At 40.8% G+C, this 18,560-nt stretch overlaps 1 protein-coding gene across 1 annotated transcript; it reads left to right on the top strand.

Moving 5' to 3' along the window:
- The first annotated feature begins 5,697 nt into the window (after window positions 1-5,697).
- Window positions 5,698-16,573, top strand: frac (faulty attraction). Its single transcript, XM_017614910.1, has 11 exons — window positions 5,698-5,786; window positions 6,072-6,258; window positions 9,813-10,007; window positions 10,069-10,422; window positions 10,479-10,928; window positions 11,015-11,140; window positions 11,818-15,036; window positions 15,098-15,825; window positions 15,881-15,983; window positions 16,052-16,248; window positions 16,463-16,573. The coding sequence occupies exons 2-11, from the start codon at window positions 6,207-6,209 to the stop codon at window positions 16,571-16,573; spliced, it is 5,535 nt and encodes a 1,844-aa protein (XP_017470399.1). The 5' UTR covers window positions 5,698-5,786; window positions 6,072-6,206.
- Window positions 16,574-18,560: the final 1,987 nt, after the last annotated feature.

The following is an 18,560-nucleotide window of genomic DNA, read 5'->3' as shown; positions in this document are numbered from 1 at the left end:
TAAAATTAATTAATCGTAATTACAACCGACGATAAGCGATTAAAAAAATGTAATCATTAATCGTACGGATGATTACGGTTAATTAATTTTAATCGTTAATGTCGATTAACATTTTAATCGTTAATCAGATTAACATTTTGCCAACACTGATTTTAACATTATGCTCCTGAACAAAGATCGATATTGCCGCAAAAGGGAAATTGCTAAAATCTTAACACTCTTGGAGTTCTGTTAAGCCAAACAATCCTCAATAAAGGGGTTTGGAAGACGTTTACTTAAGCGCTTACAGCCAGCTTGTAGCTGGTTATAAAAAATGCGGTTATATTTCATCAGAACGGACATACATATACATATATGTACGTAAGTATTTAAATGCAAATTATTCGTAAATTGAAATTTTTGAGTTTCATAAGTATTTTCAATAAGAATAAATATTTACGAGTTAGTGATTTTTTTAGTACAGGAGTTCAACTCATGGCTTTTAACCGAGGAAGAAAATTCATACATATGTATATCTATATAAGCCAAGAAGGCCAGATTGAAATTAACTGCAAAATCGATTGCGTTTTGTTGGTCAAACAATTTTATGCAATAACAGGAAATGAAAGAAAGTCTATACGATTATGAGGGCGAGTGGATTTATCTATTGAACAGATAATATATTAATAATAATTATGGTTATGTATATGTAAGTATGTATGTATGCATATATTCACATACAGAACATTAAACCTCATACGTGGGTATGTTAAACGTGTCTTATGCAAATCTGAAGCTCGATAGCAAAACTACTTGAAATGCTGAAAGTTCAATGGATTATCTTATTGCAGCCCACTAACAGCAGCTTATTGCAATAAATAAATATTATTTAACTTCAGCTATACCCTATGCACTTTTTAGGTGCAACTTGAAATGGAAATTTTCAATCGCCATTGTTGGTGGACAAAGCTTTAATAAAGAATTATGCATTTATTTCGTCAGTAAACAAAAAACTTATTTTTATTCAACATTGCAGGGTAAGTATTAAAACTGAATGTCGAGCCAAATAAAAAAAAAAACATAGATGTACAAAAAAAAGCTGAAATAAAAGATGTTAGGATTTAAAGAGACTACATAGCCGGAAATATTTCTCTATTCTGGACAGGCACAGATAGTTTGCCATTGTATCGCCATCGCTTGCCAGAGCTTGTCCTGGTGGTGGAAAAAAATCATTGTCAGAATATCTAGTCAACACCAGAATCAGTTGCCCAAGGCAAGGTGTTGAGTGCTATAACCAGTCCGGAAACAAGGAGAGATAATTCTTCGAGGGATTCGAGAGAATCTCTGCAGCTGCAAAAATGAAAATCTCGGAAGAGTTTAGCTTCAGAAAAAACGCCCAGAGGACTGATAGTTCATTATTATATGGCTGTCACTGACAGAGAAAACCCTTGCCAGAAAAAAAACTTTCCAGAAACAGGATTAAATTAAAAAATTCGGGTCCAAGCGAAGTTAACATTCTTGTTCTTATTATCTAATGTGGAGCTGTGTCCAGCGTTGCTTAAATTTAAGCAAAATTGATAAATTTTTTCCTGACGGTTTACCTATGTAAATGTTAAATTTTTCTTGAAATCTGAAACTTAAGGAAATTTGATATTCCCTTTTTAATATGTATGCCTTATTGCAGCGTATTATCCACCGGCACACAGTGGGAAAAAATCTTTTTGTGTCACAAAAGGCGTCCACTCTTCAAATCTAACCCTATTTTGATAATTCTTTTTTTTAAAGGTTCGTTATTTATTTTACTGTGAAAAATCTAACAAATTCAGCCCAAAATTAAAGGCTTGAGATATGAGCAGCTTTTTTGATAAAACGTGATTTTTCGCACTTTGTGGCGGCCAAATAGTTTGAAGGCGCACCACCCCTCAATAGGTTCTGGGCTAGTTTCCTGGTGCCAGCAACCGGAAGCTTTTTCTCATAGCAGTCGACATTTGGCAGGCAATGGCGAATTACCGAATGCAATTCATGTCATGATTGCAAGTGCTGCCACTTGTTTTGTGGACGTTCTCGCCTATGATTGTCATTGTGTCATGATTTTGTTTCAATTTTTGTAAAGTTGCTTTCAAATTGCTATAAATTTAACCAATTTTTTTTTTATGTTTTACAGTCTACAAATTAAACAAAAAAATACCAAAAAACGCACCAAGCACAAAACTCAAAAATTTCCACGTTATGGATAAAGAAAAGCACCAAGTTGTCAGAAGTGAGGGAAACAATGCGAATAACGTGTCAGACAATGACTTAATGGAAAAAGTCACAAGGTCATTTATGCACAGAGGCCCAAGGTTGCAGAAGAATGTCAGCTCATTGAGGACCAAGATGATCTGTGTGATTAGTGTGCACAGAGTTATCGCTGACAACACAGCAGTGCTAAAATGGGGTGAATGTGTAACTAACTTCGTTAATAGATGGCCTGGTGAGATGGCACCAACATCAAACTTCAGACAACACTTAACCGAAGCATCGAGTACAAATTGGATAGCAAATTGTAGCGGAAGCTCACTGTAGAGCAGTAGCGAAGACCTCCCACTATATGCGAGTAAAATGCCTTAAATTGGGAATATTGCCTGCTCAGTCCGACTGGATTTTCTTAGCGGTTATGAAATGTATTCGTGTGTAAGTCGGCTAATAGTAAGGATACCTATTAGATACGCCTGAAGAGCTTTTAAAGGATTTTAATACTGTCTCTATGCAGTTACAGGTTCTCAAAGGAGAGAATCAATTCCGCAAAGTGTTTTGGTCTTGGCCCAGACTGACGAACAGTTGTTAAATAATAGGAAAGAAGGTTTAATATCAAATAGCGATTCTCCAAGACCGTCGTCCCGTTCTTGTATATAAAAAAAAATTCCCTTTAGTTGATAGCACAAAAAAGGAGCAACTACTAGACCCACCCCGGTTGATGCAGGAGGTGTCAATTTACTTTCGTTTACATTTAACAATTACTAACTTGGGGCAAAAAAACAAAGCCACTGCAGCAAAGGTACGATGCCAGTGAGATTAAAAAACGACGGCAATTGGTCACCTACAATGACAACCTCATGATTAAGTTGCCGGCCATACACGATAATCGGTACCAGCATGCAGAGAAGGTATAGTAAGGCGTGCAAGACGAAAACCATAGGTAAATCGTACATTACGAAGCTAACCAGCTTTACAGGCTTGGGAATGCGTCACCATGTTATATCACAAATAATCATAAGCAAAATAACTTATTCATTATGATATAATTAATTTGTATTTTAAAAAGGTTTTTCTTATCCAAAGCTATTCAATTGTATAAAATGCCAAATCGGGGGAAAATGTAGCAAGCAGAAAATAAATTGCCAAATCAACCACCGGAGGCAACTGTGGAAGTGATCCGCTGTTTTTGTCTCTTTGCGAGCGAATGCTGCTAAATTCTCAGAACTTTTGCTGCTGGATAATTTTGTCCGCTCAATAGGAGGACACACCTAATTATAAAATTGTCAAAAATCCTAAATAGAAGAAGAATCGAGCATGTGACATGCGCGCGATCAACACTTATCGGTCAACGCTTCAAAGTGATCTAGCTATCGAGAAGGAGCCAAGAAGAATCGTTATAGTTTGCCAATTGTAAACTCTTCTGGTATCTCCATACATCTGTTTGCTCTATATGAGGTCACTCCGTAAGTGATTATGCTCCATGAAAATGTTGTGGACGATGTTTTACATGTACACCCAATGGTGCTTCGTTTTCCGTCGCCGACTACCTCTATGCTAAGCCCGTGTTCATTTCAATCCTAGTGATAAATGTGCAAAATCATACATCTAAGTACGGTGACTATTCGTCCTGTTCTGTATTTCTTTTAATGTCCCGTATTTGGTCCGTATTCGGTGTTTCGACGCCTTAACAGATCACTAAAATGGCATGCGATCGTCCTTTTTTCCATTTCCAGTTATTATTTTCTAATCTGAATGCCTGTGATTCGAATCGAGGAATACATGCAGTGACCAAAATAGAAATTAGAACTCGACATCCCAATAAGTTTTGGCCATTTTTCCTTAGTTTATTTATTTTATGAAAGTAAAGCTCTTTTCCTAACAAAATACCCAATTTCAAACTTTGTGCAAAAAACTATCAAAATTAATTCTGCAATGATTCACTAAAATTTCAAACTTTTTAATTAGTGGAAAATGCTCCTCATTTGCTTCTCTTTCAAAAAAATGGTCGAACATACCAAAATGCCAAAATTAATGGCAAGCCTTAGCGACTTAAAATAGCACTATACTATACTAAAATTTAATGAGTTTTTTTTTTTTTTGTACGGGGTTAAAATCTTGAGAAAATTATCCTGCAAATTTGCGATTTTACTACAGGGATACTCTTTAAGGGCTTGTACATCTAAGATCATTCAGGAATGCTTTAAGATCTGTAAGCTGTTGTGGAAAAAATTTGCAAAATTAATTTTTGTCCCGTATTCGACTCTCACAAATATGGTCAGCGTACATATAAGTTCTCTTTGCCACGACCTAGTGTTTCAAAAGCCTTTTGATCAACATCTTTTAATTCTTGAAGTTAGGTTTTGCTGTTTTCCACCCTTTTTTACGTGAAGCATCAAATAAAGTATTCGATGTAACACTTTCACTACCGAATAATTGTACAAAGTGGAAAGTACATCAAATTGTATGCATAAATAATAAAATAAAAGCTAAACTCCGAAATATCGGGCAACTACTTTGCATTTAAAAGTTTTAGTTTAGATTTTATTCTTTGCCGACAAAGAATTACTCCATTTCAAATGGCAAACATTTTCACACAAGATTTATTTGAATTACTTCAAACATTACAGGGCGTTGTCACTACACATTCGATTAACGAAGAGTTAAGGCTGGTTTTCACTATGTCAAATTCAGTGGCATTTGTCGTCAAATAAGTGAAAACACATTGTCAAAAGAGATCAAAAAGCGGTTTATCGATTGAATTGGATCAGGATAGGTCTTTAGTCGTGTACATGCACTTCGAAATCGGCTATCCGTCAGTTGTTGGCCCATAATATCATTGGCAAAGGTATGGATAGAGGAGATAAAGTTGTGTCAAAATATGTCGCCAAATTTTGGTGTCAATATATGACATAGTGAAAACCAGTCTTTAGTTCAACAGAAAGCATATGACAGCAAGCAGCCTGCAAGCCAAATGACAAACGCTGATCGTGGCGAATGAACCATTTCCTTTATATTATTTTTTTTTTATGTTTAATGACTTTTTTATATTCACTCATATTTTCCGAATGCTTCGCACACACTGCCTGTCTATATGTACACATGTGCTAATAATAGTTTTTGTCGCATAAATAGCGAAACAGCTTGGAGATCTTTGGCGCGATCGCCGGTAAATTCTCATCCATACACACACGCACGCACGCCATGCCAGTGGGCCAATTCAGGGCGTGATGCTGGCAATGTTGCTGCTGTTGCGTGGAAGCTGTGAAAATGCGGAGAGTCAAGGCAGCGGGCCCCTGAGAGAATATCCATTTTATGAACCATTTTATGATTTTTGGAGACAATGTTTCCTAGTTGTTTGGCTTTTGAGGCCGCAGCAGGCTGCCGATCAGGCGAGCACTTATGTATATCTTTCTGTATATTCACCGACATAAACACATACGTACATACATACATATACGTAAGTATATATAAAAAATGATATCTGACAGAAGTGGCGGCGGCATTTGTGGAAAATAGTGTGGCGAGCAAAACTTTAGTCTTTTCTCGGCCGTGGTTAAGTTAAGTTGTGCGTAAGTAAAATATTGTGGCTAAATTAAAAGAAGAAACGCTTTGCATATCCTGCTAAAGTGTTGAGCATACATTTGTGTGAAAGAGTGTATGCAATGTGGAAATACCGTTGCTAATAAATTGAATGCAAAAAAATTCCAACTTCCGTTTATTTCCTTACATATTTTTATTCTGCATATTGTTAAAGTGTTCAAATAATTCCACATTAAATCAACAGCTATTTTTAGAACTTGCGGATTAAAAAGTATTTTTTATGTGTGCTATTTTCATTTTAAAAATTTGTATAGAATTCAAGGTGTCACCGACAAATCTGACAATGTTTTAACATCGCTGACACCACCGCATTAAAGTGTACTTAGTAAAGCTATTTGGGTTTTCTTCGCAAAAGTTTTTGATTTGGCTAAGCGTAAAGGATTAGCAGCATGGCGGCGCACTGCCAATTCTTTTGGCTGATGGTGGTGGCGTTAATTGGTGGTAAGTGAACGCTTTCGTTGCTCCATGTCACGTCTGAAATTGGTGTACTAGATGGTAGGAAGCTTCAAAAGAGCTCGAGAGTAAATATTTTGTAAGAGCGGGATCTGAAGACAGGATTATCTCAATTAGGTTTTCTTTCTTGTTAAGTAAATTAGCCCCGTGGCAGAGGGGTTAGAGTTAGTCGAATCTAGGCTCTCTTCCGAAAACAAAGAAAAAGTTGTTGCTATTAGCGGTCGTCATCCAGCAAACAATGCCAAACCTCGCAGTGTATTTCTGCCATGAAAAAGTTTCTTCATTACATTTTTTGTTTAAATATCAATACTCAAATCACAAATTGGAGGAGAAGCTCGGAAAAAACACTTTACAAAAATATTTGAAATAAGGTACAAGAATTCGTTATGAACAAGGTGGTGGACCAGGCCAAAATAGTATTGATCAAAATATCTTAACCAAATGAGAAGAAAGAAAATTGTGTCCGAATAAAAAGGTTTTAAATTTACTATTTATTATAACAATGAAAGCACAAAACTAAGCACTTAATAAGTAGCTCTTTATTAATATTAATAACGTTCTTCTTTTATGCTAAGAGACGCGTTCCCTCCAGAATTCCAAGAAAATTTGCATTCCTCCCGGCTGCTATATTGCACACTGATGCGGACTGACCACCATTATCCCTTCAATGGGAGATTGGGCGAGGTGTATTATTTGCAATCAGGGCGGAAGTTGGTTGAAGTTGGTTGAGAAGTTGGACAGGGTTCCAAAATAATATTTTCACGATATACTGGTTTTAGGTGCAGTTTAAGATGCTCCTTTAATACACATATATATATATGCGCGTAATTGAAGTATTTCTCAAGCAACAAAAAAAAAAACCGACTACATGCTCAAACAAGTCTTTGAATCTAAAATTAGTATAGGACCACCCTTGGGGTAAAACCTTTCCGATAAAAAAGAATTGTCAAAAACGGTTCATGTGGTCCAAAGTTACATACATACATAAAAAAATAAAATTCTGACGAATCGACAACTACAATTCAGATAAACTATAAATTTATTGAAGGGAAATTTATTCCTTTTTAATTCAAAGTCAAATCTTATAAATTCGTTTAAGGTGTTTTACTAAAATGATACAGACATAATCTGAAAATTAAGGTGCAATCAATGTTCTAGGTTCATTGATAATATTCTCTAAAATGGTCAGCGAAAGCCCGACTTAGCATGCAATCACATCAGAATACAAAGCTAAAGGTAATATGGGTACCAGCCACAGCCATAGGAAATTTAGAGAACGCTGAAAAAATTGTGCGAATGTGAGGTGGCTACGTCATTTTTTTCACGGCTGGATTAGGGCGGACTAAGGTCAAAGCTTGTAGCAGCTACTTCTACCGGTGGAAATCTCAACTGGCCGGCCGGTTGGATGGAAATTTCGTAAAGCTTCGATGGAGTTACGTTGTGCTTTCCCTCTAAGCTAGTTATGTGTATGTATGTAGATTTCATTGCTAGTGTTGATGTGATAAGGTCAAGATGGTGATGCAAAATGAACACTAAAAACTAGACCAAGGAAGATATTTACAATAAAGTTTCATATATATATGACCATTGTAAACTCTAATCATTATCAGATACACAAGTATGTATAGTAGTAGAAAGTCGACAGTGCTTAAAGTTCATCGGCAATGGAATCGTTAATAACTCATCCTTTATGCACATTCGTTTAGTTCGTCCATTTTTAGCCTACAAAAATTCAGTGACCTCCACAGTACTGAGAAGATTGGGTCTGAGCTTAAGTTCAGCCGGTTCGAAAACGACCTATCTCAGAAACCTTTTCAAGAACGCCCTCTTTCAGATATTGATTGAGAACGCCTTATCTCAGAATTTCATTGAAGAACACCGTATTTCTGAATTTGATTCAAAAACATCCTATCTCAGCTACCGCCTCAAAAACGCTCTATATTAGCATATCTTCAATAGGGCAATTCATCTACTTTGAATACCATAAATAACTGTAATATATTTTCAGTTAAGACAGGGCGTTTTTGGAAAAAAAAATTCTAAGAAAAGGCGTTTTTCAATCAAATTCTGATATAGGGCATTTTCGCACCGGCTGCCGAAGATGGGTCGATCTTCCACTCAGCCGTCAATATATTTCTTTGGTGGATATGATTTTGAAAATGACATAATTCGGGCGTTTATCTTCCGATTCTTTTTAATTTTCGAAAACCGGGGAATTATATCTATGACATGTTTGTTGTTTTATTCTGAATTGAAAAAATATGTAGATATTGAAAGTTTTTCAATTTCTTTATTTATGACTGCTGCTGCTAAATGAGAGAGTCATATCACTATACGGATCGGAAACTGAATAAGAAAATCGTTTAATGTGCGACAGACAGGCCGGCCGGCGAGCAAACTCCATACCACACCCTAAATCAAAAATAGTCACAAATAAAAATTTTTCAAAATTAATTTTTTTCTATAAAACAGTTCACAGAGAACATATCGAGCCCTAACCGCCAAAATAACGTAAGCCACATTTTTTTCAAAATTTTCTTTTTGATGCAGAAATATTCCTAGAGCATCTAGATGCATTTCTGCATCAAAAATAAAATTTTGAAAAAAATGTCGCTTACGTTATTTTGGCGGTTAGGGCTAGATATTTACCCGTATAACGTCCGTCAAAATTTATTCCTCACCACCATCTTCCTTAACTGAAAAAATACTGTCAAAATTGTTTTTATTTTGCTTGCGCAGCATCAAAAGTTTTTGCCTCCACAATATTTGGGATTTTTTGAGTTGTGACTGTTTTTGATTTAGGTGCGATATGTACATACAAACATATGTATATATATATATGCGCTTTAATATTTATATACAAACATATGTATGTATGTATATTAGGGCGGGTCAATATTTATCGACAATTCGCATATGGCACAGCAGGACTCTATGTGCAACTCTAAGCAAATTTGACAAAGAAACTATGGTTCTAAAATCAATTTGGAGTTTGCCAAATTGCAAAAATAAGTTTCGTAGAAAATGTGAAAATTTTCACTGTTGCCTATCCACGTGAAAATTTTAAGAAAAATATATGTGCAAAAATGGATTCGTCATACCAAAAAACCCCTCGTAGTTTATTTAGTACATAATTAAAGCACTTCTTTACGACGCTATAGTAAAATGCTACGAAACCTATTATCGCAATTTAGCGAGCTCCAAATTAATTGTAGACCCATGGCTTCTTCGGCAATTTTTTTTTACAAAAAGTCTCCCATACCCTAATGTACATATGCTATACAAATTTGTTTGTACAAAGTAGTATAAGAAAACATTAAGACATTTAAAAATATCAAAGCATAAATCAAAGTGAAAATTCACCAGAAAAAATTAGCGTCGTGTTTCTGAGGAACAGAGAATGAGTAGGTGGTTGCCACACTATTTTTTATACACCAACAACTTGAACATGCAAATGTTTATTTCTTTAAATTATTTGTGATCACCATTGAATCAGCATTTATTTTTTTTATTTCTTTGCATTTTTGCTTTTGTTTGAAAAGTGTCACTGGCGGGTTATGAGGATTGTGAGAACGCGCCCTACGCCGAGCATTCGGCCATACAAATAATCGACAACGAGGATGCAGTGCGAGCCATTTACACATGCGAAGAAGGCTACGAGTTGAGAGGCATCAACGAGTTGGTATGCAATTTAGATACAGACCTCTGGGATGCCGAACCGCCGACTTGTGTAAAAGGTAAGTAAATACACCACACCGGTGACGGCTTCGAGCTGAATAACGAAATCGGAAATTTCAGTTGAGCTCTCGAATGAGGTGGCTGGCGGGGCAAACAGTGAGCGCGCGGGAAAAAAGAAGAAACCGCTGGATATAATAGAAGATCGCCACGTATCTGCGGATATGGCCGCCTCGCTGGATATGTCCTGTGTGCAGGCTAAAGTGAAGGCGCCAGAAATACGTCATGGCTTTGTAGAGAAATACGATCGGCGACGCAAAGGCGACCATATCTTCTTGGTGGCTTTCTATGCGTGCAATGACAACTTCGAGTTGGAGGACGCCGAGATAGCGACGCTGTACTGCAGTCAACGCAAATGGGTAGGAGAACTGCCGACGTGTGTGGCGCTGGGCGAATACACCGATGTGGACGAAGAAGGTGAGTGTTGTTAAAAATAGAAATACTTTTTGAAATTAATGTTTGTGTGGCGCTAGAATACGATGAATATGAAACAGTTGATGGCGATGAAGAAGATGAAGCTGAGGGAGAGGAGGAAGAAGGGGCTGTTGATAATCGTGTAGCGCCGCCGCCACCACCACCCCCTGCAGAAGTCGAGCCTATGCAGCCTATAGAGCAAGAAATCAGCAATGAGATTGAGCCCACCGTACAACAAAACGTGGAAGCTACGCATCCCGTTGAAGTTGACAGCGTTGAGCCTATTACCGAACCGGAACCTGCAATCGTTACGGACGTGAATATTGTCATCGCACCCACACATGATCCATATACGCCACGTTTCCTCGACAATGACTGCGGTCCAGACAATGGCGGCTGCGAACACAAATGCGAGCGTCTGCTTTTCCCTGGCGAGAACGAGGCACGCCTGAAATGCTCCTGCTTTGAAGGGTTCAGCTTGGATCCAAACAATTACGCAAGTTGTCATGGTGAGCCCGCCGAATTCTAAAGCATAGAAAGAAAGCATATCTTTTCACAATTTATTGTATTTATTTTCGCTTTTCATTTTGCTAAGACATCAATGAATGCCAGCTGAACAATGGCGGCTGCGAGCAAATCTGCAACAATCTGCCCGGCTCCTACCAGTGCGCCTGTGAGCAGGGTTTACAAATCGATACGCTAACGGGCAACACATGCATCGGTAAGTGACCAGCCGGCCCATCTGCTCAAGAGAACTTTAGATTTTAAACGCTTTTATATCATTTATTCCATATAATTGCATGCATCACCCCTTCCTTATACCTTCACCGTTAAACACCCGCTTGTATTCGTATTACACGCAATCATTCGACACGGCCACTCACACTCATACACATACACACAACTACGTACAACACGCACATATACTCATACGGTTTTGGCTGCCACAGACATCAACGAGTGCCTGTTACGCAACGGTCATGGGCCATGCCAGGACACCTGCCACAACGAGTGGCGCGGCTACAGGTGTTCCTGCGAAGGTCTGGCTGGCACGCAATTATCCCAGGATAATCACACATGCGAAGATGCTGGCGAGTGTGCCATCGCCAACGGTGGCTGCTCACACCAGTGCCTCTCCTCAATGGGTCGCATCTATTGTCTGTGTCCAAGCGGTTGGCTGATGTCGCCGGACGGAACGAACTGTGAAGGTGCGTGCGCTGTGGCGTTGAAAGCTGATACGCAGAATTGCTTAATGACTGCTAGCCAAATTAGCTGAAATTGAATGTGTAGAAGCAGCAATCTCGAAGTGTCAATCTAACTCACCAAACCAACTTCATTTACGCTCATTAGTGGAAAAGTCGTATTTCTGAGCTAATTTTTATTTCTTTGCATTTGCAGATATCAACGAATGCGAGCAGCCTGAAGTGGCAGCGCTGTGTTCTGCCGGCTGTGAGAATACACCTGGCTCTTACCGTTGCGTACCAGCGCTCAATACTCCCGAAGATGCCAAAGAGAACGCAGAAGAAAACGAAGATACTGAAGATAGTGGAAATGGAGACGCTGATGAGCCTGTGAGTGAAGACGATCAGGGTATACGCCGCATTGCCGAAACTGAACCCATCTGCCCAAGTGGCTATCGCGCTGGCGGCGACAATTCGGACAAATGCGTTGACATCGACGAATGCGCTGAGGGCACCAGCGGGTGCGAGCATTGTCTCAACACTGAGGGTTCCTATGAGTGCACTTGTCCCGGTGGCTACGATCTTGCCGACGATGAGCGCACCTGCATCGACATAAACGAGTGCGACGTCATTGTAGAGCGTGAGGACGACGCTGATGCTGCGCCTGCGAAGATTTGCTCTGGTGGCTGCGAAAACACAATCGGCTCCTTTATTTGCACTTGCGAAGCCAATCAACATCTGCTCGAAGACCGACGCACATGCGCTATAGACACTTGCAAAGACTTGAATAATCCGCAATTGAATAAGACACGTTGCGCCTACCAGTGCAAGGACTTGCCCAGTGGCGTCTACGAATGCGTTTGTCCAGCGGGTTATACGCTGAGCGATGATCTGCACAATTGCGAGGTGGCCGAAAGTGTTTGCGCCAAGGAAGGCGGCTATGAAAGCTGTGCGCCAGGCACTTGCATCCCAAGTGAGGATAACAGTTCATATGAGTGCGATTGTCCGGCTGGCTATGTGAATGAAGGCAACCATTGCAATGATGTCGACGAATGTGCCGCTGAGCTGCACGGGTGCTCACACGAATGCCTCAACACTTTAGGTGAATATCAGTGCGGCTGTCCAGCTGGTTTTCGATTCACCGATGGCAGCGATCACGTGTGTGAAGACATCGACGAATGTGCGTCCAATCCTAATCTGTGTGGCGCTTTAAACTGCGTCAACAATCCTGGCAGCTTCATCTGCCTATGCACGGATGGCTCCGTTCCCGATGCCGCGACTGGCGCTTGCCATATCGCCGATCCTTGCGAGGCCCACCAGTGTTCGCACCAATGCATTGCTGAAGGTGTTGGCTTCAAGTGCATCTGCCCGCATGGCATGTCACTGGCTGATGATGGACTAAACTGCTTTTACAAGGATATTTGCGCCGATAACAACAACGGCTGTGAACAGATTTGCAGATCGGAAGATGATGGTGCTTGTGGCTGCCGCAGCGGTTACGAACTGGCTGCCGATGGCAAGTCGTGTGTTGACGTGAACGAGTGCGAGATTGGCAATGGCGGTTGCCATCAGGTTTGCCAGAACTATGCAGGTGGGTACGACTGTGCCTGCGAACCGGGATTTGAGTTTCTCGATGGATCGCTCAAGTCATATTGCTTCGACGTAGACGAATGCGCTTTGGGGTTGCACAATTGCGGGGAGGGCATGTTGTGTGAAAATCTTAATGGATCTTTCACCTGCATCTGCCCACAGGGGTTCGCGCTGGGCTTACCACCGGTTTATGCTTCGCTGCGTGCTTTACTTTCATCATATCATCCAGCAGCGCCGAAATCATACGCTTCATCATCAGTCATGCAAACTCCAGCCACATCTATCATAAAACATACACCCTCATGTCTAGACATCGACGAATGCTCCATATCGAATGGCAATTGCTCCCATTTTTGCTTGAATTATCCTGGCAGCTTTCAGTGTTCTTGTCCGCCGGGCTATGCGCTAAGTATTGCCGATAATCGCTCCTGTCTGCTGGTGAATGCTTGCTTGCAGAATAACGGCGGCTGCTCGCATGGGTGTGCATTAGTGCCAGGTGTGGGTGCGCAGTGCCATTGTCCAAGCGGATATGGGCTCTCTGTGGATGCGCGCACCTGCCTTGACATTGACGAATGCGCTGCGGCTAATGGGGGCTGCGGTCAGCTTTGTCGCAACGCGCCGGGTAGCTTTGAGTGCGCTTGTAGCGTGGGTTACGAAATGTTGGCAAATGGGCGCGACTGTGCCGATATTGACGAATGCGCAAATGGGTTTGGTAACTGTACTTTCATCTGCGTAAATCTTCTAGGTTCGTACGAATGCGGCTGCGAGGGAGGCTTCCAACTGGCTGAGGATCGCCGCACCTGCATCGATATTGACGAGTGTGCACTGAGACGACACGATTGTTCGCACGAATGTGTAAATGTAGAGGGCGGTTATGAGTGTATATGCCCAGAAGGTTACTTATTAGGTGAGAATAAAGCGACCTGCTTGGATGTAGATGAATGCGTAGGCAGCGAACATGGCTGTAGCCATGGTTGCAAAAACAAATTGGGTGACTATGAATGCAACTGTCCTGATGGCTATGCGCTTGCAGTTGACAATAGAAACTGCGTCGAGGTAACTTCTGTGATTGATACACAAACCAATGAGCTCGATGTGGACACAGCCTTGATTGATGTCTGTTTGCGCGAAAATGGCGGTTGCTCTCACATTTGTAATCCCGAAAGAGGTTGCTCATGTCCAAGTGGGCTAGAGCTCTCCGTCGACGGAAAGACGTGTGCCGATATCGATGAATGCGGATACAACAATGGCGGATGTGCACGTATTTGCCACAACACTGTCGGTGGCTTCGAGTGTCTCTGCTCAGACGCGGCAACGCCGGACAATGGTCACAGCTGTGTGACACTTTGCCCGCCCGGCTTTACAGTTAGCTCGCAAGATCCCGCGAAGTGTGAGGATATCGATGAATGCGCCACACCAGGTCTCTGTCAATACAGCTGCGTAAATACAAATGGTTCATATGAGTGTGTCTGTCCGAAAGGCTTCGCGCTGCGCAATGGACGCGACTGTGAAGACATAAATGAGTGCTTGAATGAAAACGGCGGTTGCGTTGGCGGTGATTGCATCAATCACATTGGCAGCTATCAGTGTAAGTGTCCAACGGGACAGCGTTTGGCTGTGGATCGTCGCACGTGTGAGCGCGCGCCGGAGCTGCGTGATCAGTGCGCCCCCTTCTTGGCGCCCGCCAATGGGGACTTCCACTGTACCAAATATCGCCACAAGAAGAAACACTTCTACAACACACGCTGCAAGGTTTGGTGCAAAGAGGGCTATCGCTTGGAAGGACCATCACAACGGTTTTGCAATGCCTCCGGAGAATGGGATAACTTCGAAAATCTTTGTACGCGTAAGTAGTGCAATCCTCTTAATTAACGAAAAAGATAAGTCTTATCTGTACCGCTTTGCAGCTACCGTTTGTCCCCGCTTGCAGCCACCACTTAATGGCGTAATTATACCCACTGCCTGTACAGCTGGTAAGGTGTTTATGGGCGAACGCTGCCGGCTACAATGCCAGCCTGGCTATGTGCCAGTCGGAAACAGCGTGGGAGTCTGCACAGCTGATCTCACTTGGTCGCACAACGCTACCTTCGAATGCATGCCAGCGACGAGAACACAGTTTCTGCCAGCTATACCTTTGCCTGGCCCCCTGCCTACACTGCCTGTCAGCCCGTCAGTAAATGGCTTCTTCAATCGACCCACAATAACACAAGTGCGACCACGAATCGGTTTTGGTGGATCAGTTGCTGCTCGACGTCCGTTCATTAAGTGTCCACGAAACACCACAGTTTTCTTGGCGGCAGGCGCCAGCACTGCACACATCATTCTACAAAAACCCATCACCAATATGGATTACCGCTACATTGAGTCTCACCCAGCTTGGACTCGCAATATGCAAGCACATCTGGGCGCTGGACGGCATGTGGTGACATTCCGTGGTCGCGATCCAGTCTCGGGCAGACGGGCAAGATGCCAGACAATCATTTATGTGGAGCAGGCCGCATCGCCGAAAGTGAATTTCTGTACGCGCTCATTTGAGGTGGCTTTAAGTCCAAATCAAGTGTATCGTTCGGTGGTATGGAAGGAGCCACGTTTCGAAAGCACACTGGGTCCAATTAAGAAGCTTTATAAGTCGAGAGTAAGTGGTGCGGCTTAACTACTATATAAAAGTTGCATCTTTAATCTATAAATAGATACCTGGTGAACTGTTTAATGCTGGCAAGCATACAATTTACTATGAGGCAACCAGTGAGCAGGGGATTACGGCACGCTGCGAGTTCCAAATTATCGTTAAAGGTAAGAGAAAATCGGATTCGCCATTTCACTATAATTTGTGCGAGGTAATTTCCCTCACCTTCTTACAGAAGCATTACCTACACCCTCGACACCCTTGCCCTCACTTGACTTGAGCTACCCGGGAGTGGCTGAGCCTGTTCTACAACCTGCACCCTTAATGCGTCTGCCATCTACAGCAGGCTTGAATGCCAAACTATTGGCGGGCCATGAGTCCTTCGTAATTTGCCCAGGGCAAGCGCCAGTTAAGGTCACAAACTCGAGATCTGTAAGTTATTTTCGACCTGAATATCTGATTCGTGTGCGCTATTCTTGGTATAAACGCCCTGCTTGAACTGTTTTTTTAGTAAAATAAATTTGAATGCATTCCAGACTGGCCAGCTTATAGTATTTGCTTCCTATTGATGCTTTCCACATTTTCTAGTAATATTTTTACGGAAATACGCTTAACCTTTTTGTACTTTTTTTTTGTAAAAAAACAGGTAACTTTACCCGTGGGCTGCATATTAAAGAATGTTCGGAACTCGTCGGTGCGTCGCCACGCCCAACGTCGTTTGATTACCACAAATTGGTCGCATTTTACTCCGTTTTAAACGAAATGCATATTACCAAAGTTTGTACTTTTAATAGCATAATATAATTACTTTAAAGCCAAAAATGGATAGCTACTTGCATTTGAGAAGCTTTTGTATTTTAATTTAATATTTGTATTTTGAATAATAAAAAAGTGTGTACGCAATAAAGTGAAATAAAATTGTTTGAAATATATTTTTTTGGATCTCTGATCTTAATAAAGCCATAACTGAAATTGGCGAGGGGAAAAGTTAACTGATAGTTGTGTCTTTCTCTCTTGATACCATACCCTTGAGTGTACAGATAGCTTGGAAATTATAAGGAACAAGTGCGGGATAACTAAGCACTGAGCGGAGTTATTGAGCTAAATTCCAATACAGAACACTTACAACAAATAGATTCATCGCCAAGTCCAAGTGGTTGGCAGACATCACTGTATCGCTGATAATATGGGAGGTTTTAGAGAGAGGACCAATGCTTAAGCAAGGTAGCCAACAACCAACCACATCACTCAGAAGCTCTATGGCGCCCTCTAACTTTTCACTTTTCGTCAACTCTATGAGTGGCTGTAAATATTCGGACTCATTTTAGAGTCGGCAAAGTCTTAGAATACTGAGCTCTAAACCTCATTATGAGCTCAAAAAAGAGTCAGAAAAGAGCATGTTTAGCTTCTTAGAAAGGCACGACAATACGAGTCCAAATTAGGAGTCATATAAGAGTCTGAAATACATGACGCTTTTCTTAGTCTTAAAAATAAATATTCTTTATTATTCTGATTAGGTATAAACTATTATTTCTACGTATAATTGTTACTTTGGTTCAACTCAGAATTAATAACATCAAAAGAGTCCGAAATGAGTCAGTCTAGTTGACGGGTCTGATAATCATTAATTTTAGATTCATAAATCCGCAGTTCTTCAGGCCATGGTCGGTGTATTATCGATCTCAATAAGTGCGCTAGCATAAATATCGAAAACCTGTGTTGGGTACTAGGCCAGTGCGGCATCGAAGCGAACGAGAGAAGGCCTATCTATAATTTGTCCTCGTGAGACTGGATTTAGTTTGTTTTCTTCAAAACTTATAATTAGTAAGTGGTGGGTGGCCTTAGGCAAGCCAGCCTCCTTTTATTTAGATAAAGCAGCTCGATGGGTACCTAATAGGGTGATTGACTCGGGGTTTTTTTTTTGATATCTATAGGCGGTTTTTTCAAATCTCGATGATCGAATAAACCGGATTTTTTTTATCAAACAAAGCAGTTTTTTTCCTTTCATACAAATCTTGTTCTCTTAATAAATGATTTTGAGTTTAGCGAAGTTTTCAAGGCTTCTTTCAGTTTAAGGGAAATCCCTTAATAGTTTTAAAATTATATCCTAGGTTATTTGGGGATGAAGAGATTTCCTATTATCATATTTGATATCAATAAATGAACGTTTGGCGCTTAAACGTTTTCTACGAGTTTGGTCGAGCTTCCTCCCAAATTCGTGTTCTGCTTCTTAATGTTGTGATACAAATGGAGAGATATACACCTTTACCCCACCTTCGTCCTGTTGGCCATTGTCTGCCGAGGGGAGACCGCTATTAAAAAAAAAAAAAAAAACGTGTGATGTTGCTGGAACCAAAAATTGAACCATGGACCTCGGAATTGGCAGTAGGCACCTCTAACCACTGGCTGCGGCGGCAAGGGCACTACTATTCAATAAGTAATTTTAAGCAAAAAAACCTACTTTAATTCTCATATAAAAATATAAATATATGTATACATAGATTAGTATGGGGCCACCTCTGAGATACTACCTTTCCGATGCAAAAAGAAATATCGAAATCGGTTGACGTGGTCCAAAGTTATGCGGTAACATACATACAAAAAAATATTCCGACGAACTGATAACCTCCTCTTTTTTTGTAAGTCGGTTAAAAATGTTAAACTAAAACCAAGCGTGAATTTTTCACTGATTTTTATTTGTTTTACTTTTGATCTAAAAAACTTTGTACTTATTCCCGTTTTGC

Source organism: Rhagoletis zephyria, unplaced genomic scaffold (genome assembly GCF_001687245.7).
Source record: "Rhagoletis zephyria isolate East Lansing unplaced genomic scaffold, Rhagoletis_zephyria_1.1 Rzeph_scaffold_00923, whole genome shotgun sequence".
Lineage (NCBI taxonomy): Eukaryota > Metazoa > Arthropoda > Insecta > Diptera > Tephritidae > Rhagoletis > Rhagoletis zephyria.
Note: the sequence above shows the minus strand (reverse complement) of the source record. Positions and strands in the feature narration are given on the sequence as shown.